Source organism: Malurus melanocephalus, unplaced genomic scaffold, assembly GCF_030028575.1.
Source record: "Malurus melanocephalus ecotype Western Australia unplaced genomic scaffold, MMel_1.1 scaffold_3, whole genome shotgun sequence".
Taxonomy (NCBI): domain Eukaryota; kingdom Metazoa; phylum Chordata; class Aves; order Passeriformes; family Maluridae; genus Malurus; species Malurus melanocephalus.
This window is the reverse complement of record NW_026623235.1, coordinates 4,209,707-4,227,004: the sequence shown is the minus strand read 5'-3', so window position 1 is coordinate 4,227,004 and position 17,298 is coordinate 4,209,707. Positions and strand designations below refer to the sequence as shown.

At 40.3% G+C, this 17,298-nt stretch overlaps 1 protein-coding gene across 2 annotated transcripts; it reads left to right on the top strand.

Annotated features, from left to right (window-relative positions):
• The first annotated feature begins 2,374 nt into the window (after nucleotides 1-2,374).
• On the top strand, nucleotides 2,375-16,928 carry DSCC1 (DNA replication and sister chromatid cohesion 1). 2 transcript variants are annotated; one of them, XM_057367999.1, is made up of 9 exons: nucleotides 2,375-2,599; nucleotides 4,065-4,233; nucleotides 6,657-6,791; nucleotides 9,615-9,705; nucleotides 10,636-10,774; nucleotides 12,297-12,349; nucleotides 13,573-13,727; nucleotides 14,272-14,420; nucleotides 15,181-16,928. In XM_057367999.1, exons 1-9 carry the CDS (start codon nucleotides 2,388-2,390, stop codon nucleotides 15,287-15,289), a joined length of 1,212 nt encoding a protein of 403 aa, XP_057223982.1. In that variant the 5' UTR covers nucleotides 2,375-2,387; the 3' UTR covers nucleotides 15,290-16,928. The 2 variants fall into 2 exon arrangements, with proteins under 2 accessions (XP_057223982.1, XP_057223972.1); XM_057367989.1 differs by having other exon boundaries at nucleotides 13,570-13,727.
• Nucleotides 16,929-17,298: the final 370 nt, after the last annotated feature.

The following is a 17,298-nucleotide window of genomic DNA, read 5'->3' as shown; positions in this document are numbered from 1 at the left end:
CTAGAACCTTCTTTTATTTCACAGAATGAAAAGTAGAAAGAAGAAGCAAGTGTGCAAGGCCATTGGAAAATTGCACAAGTTAAGGTATAAATCAAAGCGAGCACAATTAAGCTGTATTTAAATAGTTAGTAACTATGTGAGCATTTACTTGGTAAAAAGTGATTTTCTGGTTTACCTGACAAGTGGGCAGGAAGAGATTTACATTAAAACAAAATGTTAAGTCTCAAGGCCGTAGACATACCAGTTTGTACCTACACATCAGTAGAAACTAACCAAAGTTGGAGTGTCTCTGGTTTCCTRTGTGCACAATGACAGTATTTCCCCCTTCCAATACTGAAATAAAATATGAAAATATGATAGATATCTGAGTCTTTGAGCAAGCAATTGCACATGTGATAGAGGTAACTACCTAAAAACTTCAAAGTTTTCTCCAAGGCCAGCTGCCTCGCTGGCACCACTCAGGCACCACCTTCTGAAGGCCTGACTTAGTCACATACGATAGTTGGTCTCTGCCAGGCTGGCACTGAACCGAGCCAGCTCCATCCCACCAGCTCCTGCTTCTGGTTYCCACACAAAAGGGGTTACAACCTCCTCGTCTGGGTCATTTGGCACTGGCTTCTACCAAGCACAGAGGTACTCTGCAAGTGGATATAGCTAAGTTAAGAGCACTGAGTAACTATTTGTTAGCTGATGCAYGCAGCAGATGGCTAGGGCTAGCACACTACTAGGCAGAGTGTTAATATACCCCGCAGCAAAAATCGGTATCTGAGGAGCCAGTTGTCCTGGACAAGGCAGGTAAAAGGCATCCTGTGCTATGCCTTGCGGAAGTCTGACTCCCACTGCTGCTGACTTGCTGTGTTCTGAGCCCCTGCTTTTGTTTTCTTCTTATAGTTTAAGGATGTCAGTAGACTTCCCCTTGCATTTCTGAGCTGCAGACTATTTCCACTGCAATAACTGCGCATGCCTGTGGTTTCCACTCATTTCTGTCATGGCTTTAGCTCAAGCGCTGCCTCTGGCAGAGGGAGCCCTGTCAGGCCACAGCAAGAAGCYGAGCCCTGAGTCACAGGGAGACAAACCTCTGTGTGGAGACAGTGCAAACCCTTTCCCAAGGGGTCATGAGAGCCTGCAGGTAGCTGCCCTCAGTCAGACTGTCCCCAGAAGGACAGAAAGACCTGGGGTGAGTGACACCAGTGGGTGGCAGCTCTGTCAGCAGTGCCTTCCTCCCACAGTCAGGCCCCATTGTGGTGACTCGGACACAGCCTCCTTCTCTCCACACTTGCGGTCACRCTCTAGCATCAAGGAAGAACTTAGTGAGTGGCACAGCAATGCTGCAGGCTTGGGGCASCATGGCTGGTGGAAAGGGAGTGCTGGTCAACAGTCACTGGACATGRGCCAGTGTCCAGGTGTCCAGGTAGGCCAATGGCATCCTGGCCTGTATCAGAAACAGTGGCCAGCAGGACCAGGGCAGAGATTGTCCCCCTGTACTCAGCACTGGGGAGGCCTGGAGTGCTGTGCCCAGTTCTGGGCCCCTCACTACCAGAAAGACACTGAGGGGCTGGAGCTTGTCCAGAGAAGGGCAGCAGAGCTGGGGAAGGGTCTGGAGCAGGAGGCTGAGGAGGAGCAGCTGAGGGAGCTGGGGGTGTTCAGATGGGGGAACCCTTCCTGCTCTCCATCACTCCCTGAAAGGAGGCTGTAGCCAGGGGGGATTCTCCCAGATAAGGAGTAACAGGGTGAGGGGAAATGGGCTCATGTTGCACCAGCAGAGATTTAGATTGGATATTGGGAGAAATGTCTTCACAGAAGTTGGCCAGGCCCTGGAACAGACTGCCYAGGGAAGTGGTGGAGTCATCATCCCTCGAAGTGTTTAAAAGACATGTATATGTGGCACTTAGGGTCATGGTTTCATGGTGGATTTGCCAGTGCTGGACTTGATCTTGGAAGCCTTTTCCAACCTAAACACATTTGTGATTCTATGTTGCCTCAGAGCTGGGCAGTGAATTCCATATGGGACCGGTTTTACAGTGTTCTGTGGTTATATTTAATTTTGTGCATTTTGTAGATTTTTTTTATTGCATTTTTGGCGTGACGAGAGATTTTACGGCAGTACAGCCCGGCTCCTGTGCAGCCGGTCCGAAATCGGGAGGTTTGTCCCAGATTAGACCCGGCGGAGAAGCAGAAAAGAGCTCGGGGTAACCCCGAGCCCTCCGCGCCCGCCCCGCCGGCCGCCGCCGGGCGCACGGCCGTCAACCACAGAATCAATCCAGGCCCGCGCGCGCCGGGGAGGAGCGGGGCGGGGAGGGGAGGAGCGGGGCGGGGAGGAGCGGAGCGGAGCGGGGCGGGGAGGAGCGGAGCGGAGCGGGGCGGGGAGGAGCGGAGCGGAGCGGGCGATGGAGGCCGTGGCGCGGGGTTCGGAGCCGCCCGGGGCCGCCATGCGGAGCCGCGCTGAGGTGGACGCAACTCTGCAGACGGCCAAGCTGAACCCGGCGGAGCTGCTGCCGGCCGTGCACTGCCTCAGCTTCGGCCCTCATGTCGGCAGCGGCGAGTGCTGCCTGCTGCAGCTGGAGCCGGGGCTCTGCGCCGAGCTGGAGGCGGGGCGCAGGTACGGCGGGCGCGGGGCGGGCGGGGCCATCGCGGTTCGCGCCGCGGGGACGTCGCGTAAACGTGGTGTTGTACACGTTTATCATACTTGCGGTCTTCTGATGCGGTTCGCATAACTGCCCCTTAAATCCTTTCAACCTGTCTCAGTTACACTGAACTAAAAGCTATATACATCTATAAGAAGTTTGCTTGGTTTTTGTATGGAAAACTTTCTCCTGTGGAGACTTCTAAACAAAACTCAGAAGATGCTGGAATAGGCTCCYCAAGAAGTGGCCACAGCACCTAGCCTGCAACAGTTCAAGAAAAAACTGGACTGCACACGGTGTGATTCACACACGGTGTGATTCTTTGGGCTGTCCTGGAGCTGGACTCAACTTGTGGGTCCCATCCAGCTCGCGATCTTCTAGATCCCGTCGGTGTAGAAAAGAGATTATAACTCTAAAAGAATTCTGACTTTTAGATTTTCCTGTGAGAACTCTTGAGGTCTGATGGAGGGCATGGTACCTACAAAATGGAMAAATTGGCAGGGCAGGATATGCAGTGTTAGCATGGGCATGGAGTAGGCTGRTTATGTGACASCAAACTCTAGACCAAGAGCAGATTYTRGATAAAATTTTGATACTRTTTTAAATTTATTCCTTTATTGCAATACCAGTGACATAAGGAAAATCTTTACAATGATACAATATGAGAACTCCCTCTAGAGAAGGTTATTCTCTGACAGGTTTATTAGTAAGTCCGTTCTTATTTAGTGCAATTCTGATAGAAGTATCATCTGTTAGGTCCTGAATCATGTTGAGGATCCCTTGGGGCACAGCTGAGCTTTGTTCATGCRTGCAGCTTTGGGAAATGAGGAGCAGTTAAATGAAATTGAATCTGAGTGTTTAAGTGTAGCCTGGGAGGAACTGATTGTTCCTCCTGCTTTGGTATTACCACATCCGCACRCAGAATCCTTAATTAAGTATGTGAGCTCAAGAGAGTATTGGTCCAGAATTGTTCTAGAAGATGATTTTCTTTCCTGCTTGGAATTGCTTGAAAAAAATAGATATTAATTATGTGAAGAGCTCTGGACAATAAACACGATTTCTGTTCACTTTCTTGTTTCACAATGAGCCAGTTTCAGTCCTTATTAAAGAACAACTCTGGTTRTAATCTAACTTCTAAAATTAGTGAACTAGTTCAGACATTAAGCATCACTTAATMAGTGTTTTAGAGAGGGTTGTGTGAATGACTGGAGCCATTCCACTGTGATCTGCGTTTTCCCACACTAAAATGAGAGGGGAAAATGTCAGTTAATTGACATTTGCATGTTTATATTTTGGTGAAGTGTGACTGCGCCYACCAGAACTACAGTTTATAACTACTTTACAAATGTATAAATGTGAGAAAATACCAGACAAGTTTAGTAAGTGTTCATCCTAGAGGTAAAAATTTGTGTTTACTTCTGTGCTGGTTTTTTTTTCCAGCCTAGTAATCCGTGGTGAAAGGGATGAACATGCAGTGTTGTGCAGCAAAGACAAAACTTACGACATGAAAATAGCAGATACCTCAAATATGCTGCTGTTTGTTCCTGGTTGCAAAACTCCAGAGGAGCTGAATGCAGATCCAGCATCTTGTAATATTATTCATTCACAGGTATGTCTTTCAGGGTTTTTGTTTGTTCGCTTTAATTCTCTGCTTTCTTCTTCTCTCTGATTTCTTGTATTTTGTCCAAGATGTTTATGTGAAACGCAGCTGGGATTCAGCTGCCTAAACACAGGCTTCTCGTGCCATTTTAGAAGCCCTGTGGTATTGCTCTAGCTGCTAKTGCAGACTGCCAGTGGAGAAAGGATGAGTCTCCTGTAGCTTCTTTGTATATTGACCAGCAGCAGGAGGATATCTTCATAAATGTGCTTTTTAGACAGGGTCATGCTATGCCTTAGGGCATCCAAAACGGCTTTAGGGCTCTTCTTCAGGCAACTGAACTCTCTCTGTAATGTATGATTATTATTATTTCCAAGAAGCTAAAACTTTGTTTTATTTTTAGTGCATAGTAGTTACATGGTAGGTATTAAAAGCTTGCAAAGAAAATATGATYTTTTCAGTGTTACCAACTATTTTTAAAATAAGCTATTTACAGGTTGATTTTTAGGAGTGCTTTCCCCAAAAGGCAGATTTTACCATGTCATGCCTGAACAGTATTTTTTAAATTTAGAAATATATTCAAAGTTGGCTCTTTCAATTAGCATATCAAAACATTTGTTGGAATGAATGATTTTAGTGTTTTCAGTTTAAACTCATTATTTTCTGCTCTTCTGAAGCATAGTTAATTAAATTCTATTAAAAATAGTTAGGCAAATATTGTTAATTAATCATTTTCTGTGATAAACATGAGGGCATCATTGTGGAATAATCCTGCTTCAGCATCAGTTCTTCCATGAGGTATAGTGAACTAATGTGGAAAGTTAATTCAAGCTGACATAGATTAATGCGAAAGTAATATTCTTCCATATACAGGGTGGGTTTTTTGCTACATTTAATGATTTCACTATTCTTGTGAAGTTACACATCATGAAAGTGTGATTTTCTTAGGAACTATTTAAAGAGTTTTCTTTCTGAGAGCTTTCAGAATGTTTTCWAAAATGTTAGATGGTTCGTTGGCAYTGTGAATTGTGAAACATAGCAAAAGATACTATGTGTACTCAATACTTTGGGGCTTCGCTGCCCTTTGCTTGCAGTCTGGCTGCTGGTCCTTGAATCACTTGCAAGGCTCATACTCATGGACAAAGCATCTGCCTTTTAATCACCTCACAGAGCCCAGCTCACGTTATGAGCTTTGGAATATAAATTAGAATTATTTATTTACTTTTCCATGCAGAGTATCTTTTTATTAACAAATTGATGAGAAAACAGCTTGACCGGAAAAAAGCCTAACGCTTAAGTAAATACTATTGGACATGGAGCTTGGAAGTTTATCAGGAAATTCTTGAATTTTTAAGCGTTTACTTGAATTTTTTGCCTAGTCAACTGTGGAATAGTTAGATTAAGTTGAGAGATTTTTCTGTGTTAGATTCGTATAGGATTTCTTTTGTATATAGGTGGTTTTGCTTATAATTGATTTAAATGAAACATTATTTTAAAATTTTTGCTTTTTTTTCATGGAGGACTTCTAAAATACCTCAAGTACTCTAGTCAAGCACTTGAGTCTTTTAAAGTATTGTCTAGAAGTACAGTAAGTACTGTACTTTTTCATGGAAGMTTTTCTTACGTGAGACTAGTGATTGGGTCAGGAATCACTAAGCTGGAGCCTGTTCTGCCACTGCCATTCTGATCCCATTTCTGTCAGTTTGGTAAATAGAAACTATGCTCAAGGGCCTCCAATAGTCTGTTCTCTTCAAAGAATCTTCTGGGAAGTCCAGGCTGTACCCCATGAAACACCTCAGGATTAATCTGAAAGTAAAGCTTTTTCAGGTTAGTGTTGTTGAGTCAAGTACATCCAAGCTTTCTGTGCACTCTCTTCATTTGTGTGTTGAGTCAGGGCAAGGAACAGAGATGTCCTGTTAGTGGTGTGCAAGTGTAGCTTACTGTCCATGTTAATGTCTGCTTTGCTTATGTTTTGTGCTGTGATGATTCATTGAAGTGTAAAAACACCATGAAGTAGATCCCAAGCATGGGAAGAAATGGGGAAGATAGACACAGGTTAATRCAGGAGGGCTTTTATGGCAGTAATATAATTTCACATTAAGACAAAAGGCAGTTTGGAGGAGAATTGTGCAGAAATAGATCCCATGGTGATTTTCTGTCATTTGCATGCAGAGTTGAGTTGTGTTACCTTTGTCTTAAGCACTGTGAGTGTATTTTTATCARTCCTCACTGGATTTTTATTCTTCATTGTCTGTACTAATTTTTTTTTATTGAAAACATTGCAATGATTGTTTTGTTTTCAGTTAATTACTCTGTTAATAATTTCTTGTTTTCAGTGAGTAGATTAATGCTGCTTGTTGATAATTTTTAGTAAGCAGCTTTGAATYCAGATGCTATGTTAAAATGTTTTAAGAGTTGCTGTTTTTTTCTTGTAGATTGCTGGTTTCTCCAATAACTATTGGGAATTAAGGAGATGTCGACCAAAACTGAAGAAACTGAGGAAGCTTTTAATGGAAGATCCATATGAAGGRCCTGATAGTCAGAAAGATCAGACTTCAACATTTTCAAAGGTGAATCAGCTGTGTAAATTGCTTACTTGTAATTGGTAATGAGCAAATGAAAGTGAAGATACATTCTTAAGTAGAAAAATTATTTTCCTTACATGATTGAGTGCTTCTTTGAGTTAATTTTTTAACCCTTCTATTCTAAACAAGTTGGTAGTTGTTAGCACTTCCAGTGAGTACAGTAAGAAACCTTYTATTAGTAAAAAGAGAAAAATGAAGGACATGGAGGAGATTGGGCATCTCCCTTTTCCTATGTAAAATTTCTCAGAGGACAATCTTCAGAACCTTTTCAAAACTCCTTGAGAGTTATATGACTACTAAGGTATAGTGCAGCTTTTCCTTCTGCTTTGGGAGGTCAGAGCACACCCATGTGCAAGTTCTTGCCAGTCAATAACTGGTGATGATAAGAAGAATGGACTTGAAGAGAGTAACAGGGATGCTATAAGACATAGAATAAGACTGACAGTACAAGAAGGGAAAACAAATAAAATCCTGTCCTGCTGTGGTATCATGTGTTTCCAGGATATTCAGTTTAGGATCTAAAGAGTAATGGAAAGACCTGGACTGTGCAGCATGTGATCTCAGATAAAAGGCTGATAAAAATTCCAGGGTTGTGTTAGTTTGGTTGGTTTTCCTTTTAACTTTAAAACCAAAAATAGTTGCTCCCAAGTATTTTATGCTGAGTCTAGATTGAATCTGACACCAACAAACCATCTGTGTGTGCTTGGATGTGCAAACACAGATGTTATTTTTCTCCTTTAGAGAGACATGATGCCTCTCTTTTTGATGTATTAACAGACTGATTTCTAATCAGTTACAGAATCTTAATACCAGCATTGCCTACCTACTCTGGTCTAGGCATGGAAGGACATACAGAGAAATAACAGATGGCAAAGGTTAATGGGCTTAAATTGTCCAAAAATTTTAAGCATTGACAAGGCCTAGCAACACAAGAATGTCATATGCAATAATATTTATTCGTAATATYTGGTATTATAAAAAGATAGCAGTATCTCCCAAACATTAGTACCCAGTTTGAGGATTGATCACCATTTATTTTGAAGGAGAATGTATCTCCTCTATGAACTTACTGGAGAACAACTAGATATATCTGATACATGTAGACARGTCTTAACCTTGCCTCTGGTGGAGCTCCTAAATGAATCTGAAAGCTCTCCTGGGGAAAACTCTTTCCCATGGGACTAATTCTCACTGAAATCCCAAACAATACATGTATAGTAATGATTTCCAYTGTTTTGTTTGTTTAAACTTAATGTTTATCATGTTCTGGCAACTAACAGGCCACCTTTGATGTTTGGAAACATCTTCCTTTTGGTTGTTTAATGTAAGCTTCTCATGGTTTTCAGGACTGTATCATTTACAGAGAATCCCAGCAAAAGAGGCATAAGGAACATTGACACTGTAGGGAACCTGTCACACAGTGATGTGATTTGGAAAACTTTTAAATAAGTAGACTAGTACTGAATTTTACAGTTAACAGGAGGGCATACTCAGATGATCCCAGACGTCTGATAAGAATAAGGATATGAAACATTAAATACATTATCTGGAAGTTGCTGGTGTGTACATGGTGCAAGTCAGGCCATTCCATTTWGTGTTTGCAAGGGCAATTAGCTGATAATAACATCAGAGCTAAGAGCAGTGATGTCTTAAAGCTTTTTAAGATTGCTAGRCTTGCCTCAAAGCAAGAATATACGCCACAGACTTCTGTGCAAGGTATCCAAATGGCAGCATTTAACTTTCAAACCCACATATTGATTTRGAGATATTTTTGCTCTCAGTTGCTAGCAGTGATTTTTTAAAGTACTGTATAATAGTCATCCCTCATTGACTTATGATGGGAGTTGGGCCTGATGATATTTCAACATGCTCTAATAGGAATAGCATAGCAGGAAGTGGAGGMCTTTCTGTATTTATTAAATGCTCTTTTAATGTGTGGACATTCCAAATTTGGTATTGGTTTGTTCCATTTGTGTTCCCATAGTCTGACGGATCTCAATCCAATACTTAATCCAGTGTTTTCCTTTTTGATAGGAAATATTCTTGAACTATTATCAACAGAACTCTTATATTAGAGTTGATYAAGTAAGCTGTAATGTGAATAAAGGGATCGATAAAGCCCTGTTTCCTTTGGATTGAAGTCTGGTATTTCTTCCATGCACTTCACTTCTCATGATTCCTTCTGTTCTACCCACGTCTTTACCACTGTATCCCACAGCACCTTCCTATCTCACCACATAACTGTTGTGCAAAGAGATGTTTGTCTTATGGCTGGGCCTGTGTATGTGTTGCCAATTGATTTGCAGACACCAAAACACAACTGGTGTAACTGTTGAGGTCGTGGTGAAGGGAGGTTTTCCCTCAGGGGAGGTAGTAAGTTCAGGTTCTGACTTCTATCTAAAAGTGATAAGTCATTTTTGCTTTGCCTTTTCTTTGAATTTCTCAGATAAAAATATGATTTCAGGAAAGGCAGRACACTTTCACTTTTCATTCTTGCTGGGATACTTTATTTACAATGTCTGCTTGTGCTAGTTTGACATTCTGGGAATACAGCTACATTACTTATGCCTGGTACAAAGACTTTCCTGTAGTTAGACTGGGTTTTATGTTGAATAATCCTTTGACAAAATGTTTTGCGTTACAGGAAAAGAATCAGAAAGTGTGGTAGATCTTAGAAACTTCAGAGGAAAAAAAACATGTCTCTTAAGTCTTTCCTTCATTATAGCTCATAGTGCATTTAGYATGGTCACCGAAGCAAAAGAGTCGGAATAACCTATTTTATTTCCTTCTTTTTTTCCCTTGTTGCAGTATACAACAGAAGATTTGTTAAGTCTGATCCAAGCAAGTGAGGAAGAAATACTCCAGCAATTGCAGGTTATAGATGCCTGCAAAATTGACGGTATTCATATCTAAAGAATATTATTACCTATGAGGAAATAACCCTGCTGTTTGCCCCAATATATGTCTCCTTTTCCTAAGGCCCATTCCATATCCTCATTTTTCAAGGTGCAAGTTATTTGAAAGTTSTAAGATTTGCTTCTGTAGTTCTATATCCTTTGCTGCTATGAATCTGATCAGAAAGATAAGGCTGAGCAGGCACTGCCAGTCTCTCCGAATAATTCCTTCTTTGCTGCTRCAAACACTGGCATCTGAGTATCCCACCCACAGGATAAATATTTTTTAACTRGTCACCCTCTTCATGAATGAGTGGGTACTGCTTTCTGTAGTTCTAGGGGCAAAAATAGCTGATTCTTATGTAAGCCCAGCCTTTTCATAGTCTTTTCTTCCTCCCAGGCTGAGTTTATCTCAGTGTCTTCCTACCATGTGAGGCAAGGCTTGAGCAAGTGCCTCACCTTGGGACAGGTCCTACTCATCCTTCACCTGGCCATGGCCAAACCCTCACTGGGACACAAGGTGATGGCAGTCCTAGAATCTGGATTTCTGGATTTTTGTGAACTTCTCTGGACGTGACCTRTTGCTTTGTAGGGCAAATGCAGCCAGTTCTGTTCATGCAGTTCTGTGCCTGAACTAATTCTTAGTCTTTCCATGCCTGATTCATCTTGGAATKATACTAGAAGTGTCTTTGTATCTGTGGCAGTTAATCTACTAAAGAATTGCAAACAATTGAGATAATKAAGTTATATTCTCCTTTGTATTTGCTCATATTATTAGTTCCTTTTCTCAGTTTTTAATCCTGAAAAAGACACGTTACTGCATTTTGTAAAGGAGTGACTTGAATGTCCAGACTCCTGCAATGTATCTTTCTGGCAATAGGACTAAGCTGTTAATGTTTTCTTCTAACAGTGTTTTTTGGTGGTCTGTTTGATAGGATATTGGAGAATTCTAGACTTTGACTATGAGATGAAACTCTTGAATCACGTGACTCAGCTAATAGACTCAGAGTCCTGGCCTTTGAGTAAAGTTCCTTTATGTCTTTGCCTTGAAGAACTTGGATCTCTAGAACCCAAGTAAGCAATTATTTTTAGTWCTTAAAGTTGCCTACATTCATTATTAACTATCACTGATTATTGTACTTGTTAACTGTTTATTAGAATTATAGTCTTGCAAATCTAGATTGTAGTTACTGTGGTATAAATGATTTTCTTTGTTTCTAAAGATACAGAAGGGAATTTTTAGACGGATAGATTAGTAAACTAATTTTAGTGTCTATTGGTAATRTTTCCATTGATTCATAGTAGAAACATTACTGCTGAGTTGTAAATGATGGAAGTAGCATATGCATAAGTTGTAAATTTCTGACCATCTTCTAATAGGTGTTCTGAAGCTATAGCTAGCTAAAAATGTTTGGTTTTACCTGCTGCAWGCTGTCTGAGATGGGGGTATGTTTTCTGGTGTAATGCTGGATTCAGAATGTAAGAGTTRAAGTCATTAAGTAATTCAAGATTACCATTCAAAGAAAGTTTCAAGTTTACAATATGTAGCATTTTCCATTTATTTGGCTTTTGGGTCAAAAAGATGTCTTGCTTTAGTGTCTGCAGTTAGGGCATAATTTTATGCCAGAGTTTCATTAAAATGCCTATTATTCAGTAAGGGATAATTAACTGCCAAATTTTTGACTTTCATYATAGGATCATTTAAGATTGGTAAAAAACATTAAGATCATTGAGTCCAACCATTAASCCAGCACTGGCAATTTCAGTACTAACTGTATCCCTAAAGTGCCACACCTACACGTCTTTTAAACACCTCCAGGGATAGTTTCTCCAGCGCTTCCCTAGRCAGCCTGTTCCAGTGCTTGACAATACTTTCCATGAAAAAAAAATCTATTATATGTAGTCTAAATCTGTGGTGATTTCCTCTTGTCCTATCACTTGTTGCCTGGGAGAAGAGTCCCAACCCCTCCACCTGGCGAGAATTTCCAGCCGGTTGTAGAGAGAGATAAGGTCTCCTTTGAGCCTCCTCTTCTYCAGGCTAAACACCCCCAGCTCCATCAGCTGCTCCTCATCTGTCTTTCTTGTGCTCCAGACTCTTCCCCCCACTRCCCTTCTCTGGCCATGCTCCAGCCCCTCATTGTCTTTCTTGCAGTGAGGGGCCCAGAACTGGACACAGGATCTGAAATGCAGCCTCACCAGTCCTGAGTACAGGGGGACAATCCCTGTCCTGGTCCTGCTGGCCACTGTTTCTGATACAATTCTTTCTCCTTGGAAAGACGTGATACTGCAAGAGTCTCTTTTCTTTATTCTCCTTATGCATTTTAGTTCTTTCTAGTTATAACTAGAAAATGGAAGAGACCTTTGTGTGTGACGGGCTACATCAACTTCCATCTGTTATTTGTCCCCTTTTGTTCTTCCCTTTTACTTCTATTTTTTCAGTTTCTTCATTTCACCCATAAAAACATGTCTCATCATCTATTCTGTTCGATTTTTTTTTCCTCCATACTTGTTTCTTAATCTTCTTCTTGGTAGCTGTTTCTGCAGTGTCCTAATGAAGAGTGTTAGAACTTGATTTGTGATTTTTTTTTTTTTCCAGAGAGATGATAGAACACATTCTTTTAAGCTATGGCAGGAAATACGTTGATGATGGTAAGTTTGGGAAAGCTTGCATGGTTTAACTTTGCATAAAAGAAATAATTATTAGTGAGGAAATGTAGGTTTTGTGAAGAATGGCCCAAATAAATGAGTTTGCTACGATGAAGAATGGCCCAAATAAATGAGTTTGCTACGATGAAGAATAGCCCAAATAAATGAGTTTGCTACAATGCCAGTATAAGGAGGGAGCAAACTGGGCTAAAAATCAGTACAATTGTTAGAGGAAGTTTAATAGGAAAAAAGGTTATTAAACTGCACAAGACACTAGGGGAAAGCTGTCAACAGAGGTACTGGAAGTGATTTATTAAGTGTCTACAAGCCATAGAGAAAAAAGAGAGATCACTAGTAAAATGTAGATGACATCTCTCTTTAGATACCCTAGAAGGACTCAGGCATTTAACCAACTAATTGTGAACTATTGTGAATAGTCAATGGCATGAATTCATCTTGMCTGAAGTAGGTGTCTGCCTTTCATCTCTTGAACTGCACCATAAGACCCGCTGGTTGTGTTGATTACATTTCCATTGTCCATCTCACACACAGATGTAATATTGCAGTGCCTTAATCTCAGTCTGAATTCTTCCCCACGATTGCTTTCATCTCACCTTTGGCTGAAGTAAGAGTTGCACTCAACCTTAAAGGACATACAAAAGTAATTGGAATGACAAAAGACTCTTGTCTTAATATGTTTAAGCAGATTAGACAAGGAACAAGTCTTAATTACAGACAGGTGGCTGAAGAAATACAAGGAAGTGTTTATACTTGATTTTGTTCAGAGAATTTTAGCCAAGTCAGTGTGAAGAAATTGAAGTCTCATCACTTCATAATCTCATAAGGGTGATCAAAGAATGAAAGTTTTGTTAGTTTAAGCAAATGCTTTAATACAAGCCATTCAGAAATAGGAATGAAAGCTATATGAGAAACAGTATACTGTGAAAAGGGAAAAGATGGAGGGCAAATACATTTATTAATATGAATCTATACTGYAGTTGGGACTGTGCTGCTGTATTCTGCATCATTTGTTCTTGAGAATGAGAAGATRCCATCATTTGTCCAAATTAATACCAAAAGTCAGATTACTTCCCAAGGAAAAAAAAAAAAAAAGAGGATATTTGGTGTGTAGAACACTGAAGAACAGAATGTAAATACAAGGCTGTTCTCTGTTCTTTTATCAAAAGGCAAGAACCCAAGATAACCTAGTTTTTGCTTCTCAGCAGGGGAGGTTTTCTTTGAAATGCGTGAAGATAAAATATGCAGAGCTATAGCACGAATGCTTTTGCAAAATGCAGTTAAATTCAATCTATCAGAGTTTGAAGAAGTCTGGCGGCAGAGTGTCCCTGAAGGGATGACAACAAGGCTTGATCAGCTTAAGGTAAACACATAAAGAAATATGGATCTTTTGTGAGTAGGCTGTAACTGACTTGTGCCATGTATCGATTTTATTCATTACTGGGTATTGTGTTGCTTCTGTCAGCTTTTGAGTATGAGTATGCTTTATGCCATCCTGTATAAGCACCAGTAGTCTGGAATCATGATAATTCAGGTTTCTGTAATTTTGACACGTTTCACTGTTTGAAGAAAGGTTGCAGTTGTACAGTTACTACTTGTAAATGTGACTAGAAGAGAAGCTGAAGCTTTTGTTGCACAGACTGTAGTGACAGSCAGTAGAGTAGCAAGCACTATGGGCATCCTTTTGCTCAAAGGAGGCAGGTGTTGGATTCTCCCTTCCTTCTTGTCATAAAGGAAATKATAAATACTGCTTGTGAAATAGTGCCTTCATGACAGTTCTTCACTCTGCTGGTAGTACAGTTCTAGAAGGTTTTGGATGTGCAAAGAGCAGSTTATATGGAATATTGTCAGAAAGAAGGAAGTTTAATTGTTTTGCCTGTGCTTAATATTTTCTCTCTGATCTGCAGGGCTTGGCTCTTGTGGATARAAGTTCAAGACCAGAGACCATCTTTCTGCTGAAAGTAGAAGACTTACCTGAAGACAATCAGGAAAGATTCAACAGCTTATTTGGCATACGGGAAAAGTGGACAGAAGTGGATATTACCCCTTACATACAGTAAGGATGTATTTCTTTTTATTAAAATAAAATTAATATTAAGTTCTTCCATTTTGGGGAGCTGGCTTCTGATGAGCTATCACTGCCTCAACTACTATAGTTTGCATTTTAAATTAATATGAATTTTATATGCATAGAATACCCACCTCTGGGATCTGAAGCTCTCTTTCTTGGATTTAAATATGTATATTGGATTTAAATGAGTGATAGCTCTCTGTCATTTGACTAAGGCAGACTAAGGAGGCTAAACCTGCCGACCTTTCCAATCAGTCTCTATATTTACAACACGAGACCTATAGAGCAATAGTGCCTCCTGTACTACGTCCTTTGCTCCTTTGGTGGTTATGGCTTACRCTACTGCACTGTCTGGAATACCCAGCTGTGATATATGTGAGCAGATAYTGATGGTAACCCAGAAATAACTGCATCAACCCTTTATGACTGGCTCTAAATTTACTGTAAAAACTGAATAGTTAAAAACTGTTTTGCTAGACTGAAAACTCATCAGAGAACAGTAATAATAAAAACTCGCCCTAAAAAACAAAATACTTGTTTCTGAAATAATGCAGTTTTGTCTATTGCTTAAATGTCATGGTAACTTCTAAATTTAAGATAATTTAAAGYATTATGTGACAGGTGGAGTAGTTTGAGTTTTYTCCTAATATCCTAATCCAGTTTATTGCTGTAGTTACAAATATTTTACAGATTCATTTTGTGTGAGAATCTAATGTCAATGYCATCTGTTTTATTTCCTCTTCAGAGATTTATGTGCAGAGAAGCAGACTGTTGGTGCTCTACTGACAAAATATGCTCGTTCCTCAATGCTGAATGGTGTTAAAGTGTATAATTCTAGAAGACCCATCTCATAACAAGTATTGTTTGAAGAACTGAGGGTACTGAATGTAGTAACAATCAATGTTACTTGCTGCTGCCTTCTGGGGAAAAGAGTGGCTGACCAACATTATACAGTGTAGTTGAGTTTAAGCAGCTAAGCTACTTGAACCACTTCTGTTTTCTGCTCAGCTAAGGAGAGTGTGAGGGCATTTGTGCCCTCTAAGGAACAATAGTTCAGCTCACCTTCCTTTGCCTACCTTTGCCCAACTTCTTTTCCATTTGTGTCTAGTTAAGCCAAGAGCCAAGCTACTTCTTGAATACACTTAATCTGTTTATCTGTAAGTCTGAAATGAATACAGAAAACCACCTTGATARTATTTCAGTCAACTGAATTGATTTGAATAGCAAAACGGAGTTTTTAGTCTTTTGCCCATTGGTGATCATTCTTAAAGATTCAGGTTTCATTGCAGTGTTCACATTTTGAGTAGCACAGACCTTATCAAGCTCATGACTAAATCATTCCCCATTGAGACTAAACAAGTCTTGATTTTGAAAAGTGGTTCTTTTTAAGGTCATGTCTGTGAACACCATTAGCACAAGCACCTGACACTTTAGTACTTGGCAGAATGGCCTTTTGTATGTTACAAAAAAACAATTGTAATGAAGTGTGAATGTAAGAGAGTAGTTGAACATTGTGTTACAAATTTCCTATAAACTGTCATTAAAATATAGCTGAGATAAAACTAAYGCTTCACAGAAGACAACTTGTGCTTTTTGAAAAAACACAACTTTGTAGTAAAATTTTTTTAAGAACTTTGTTATGGCAAATAAATGCACATAGAAATTGTGCCTTAAAAACTTACAGTATAATATTGTTCTGTTTAGAGCAATGAAACAGGATTTTTTCTTATTATACTGTCAGGAAGTGGTATGTGTACTTTTGTGCTTTTGAGATGGTAGTTTTGTAATTATTAAAAAGGATTTTTTGTATGCCAGTAAAACAGATTTTAATACCAGGTAATTTTCCTATTTATATTTTAAACTTAACGATTGTAGGTTATTTGATACAAAAAGCATTTGCTTCATCACACTCAGATATGAGGTATGAAATACCTTGGAACTGCCAGCATTGCCGCTGTAGGGTGAGTGGGGAGAGAAACTCATCCTAAATCAGATGTAACTCTTAAGATGCACATGTGCATACTTAGAATTGGGTTGATTAAAAGCTGAATAAAACGTTACTGAATAAAAATCCTGAGCTCCATTTATTGTTGCCCAGTGCTGCAAGGTCAGTGCCTTGTGTTCCACATTGCTGGTGCAGGGGGGTGGTGTTTGACCAGCCGTACAATGGTTCTCTGCTGGGAAAAGCTGCCTTGTTTGYTGTCTGGTTCCAACAAGTGCACTCGTCCAATTGCACCAGAAGGTTCCCCCTCAGAGATCAGTGGTAATATGAATGGAAAAACCTTGGAAATTCCTTCCCTTGTATCACAGAAGGCTCCTTAGCTGAAATACACAACACACTTGATACTTCGTAGCCTGTGGTCCAAGTTTATATTTATATAGGGGTTTCTTAGTAAAATAAGAAATTAAGTATTTCATAAATAGCGCTTCTCACAGCAGCGCGAAGAGTTTGTGTAAATTAATTGTATGTGTTACCATTCTGTGTGTTCAGTGCTCCTGATATAGGTTTTGGTACATTAAAAATGAAATTAAGCTCCATCAGTTTCTTTGATGCATTTATTTTAACATAAAATAGACAAACCTAAACTTACTAATAATAGAGCAATCTCGGTTATGAAAAGCAGACCCCCACGGGCTGTGTGCCGGGACTCGAGCGGTGCCGCCCCTCACCCGACTCGCGCGGCAATGGCCGAGCCCGCGCTGCTCGCGCCGCCCTTTCCCGCCTTCTCCAGGCCCCGGCCCAGCCCGCGCCTGCGCGAGCCGCGCCCGCCGTGCGCCTGCGCACGGGGCCACGGCCCCGCCCCTCTCCTGGCTTTTGGAGGGTTTATTCTTTTTCTTTTTCTTTTTTTTTTTTTAATTTTTT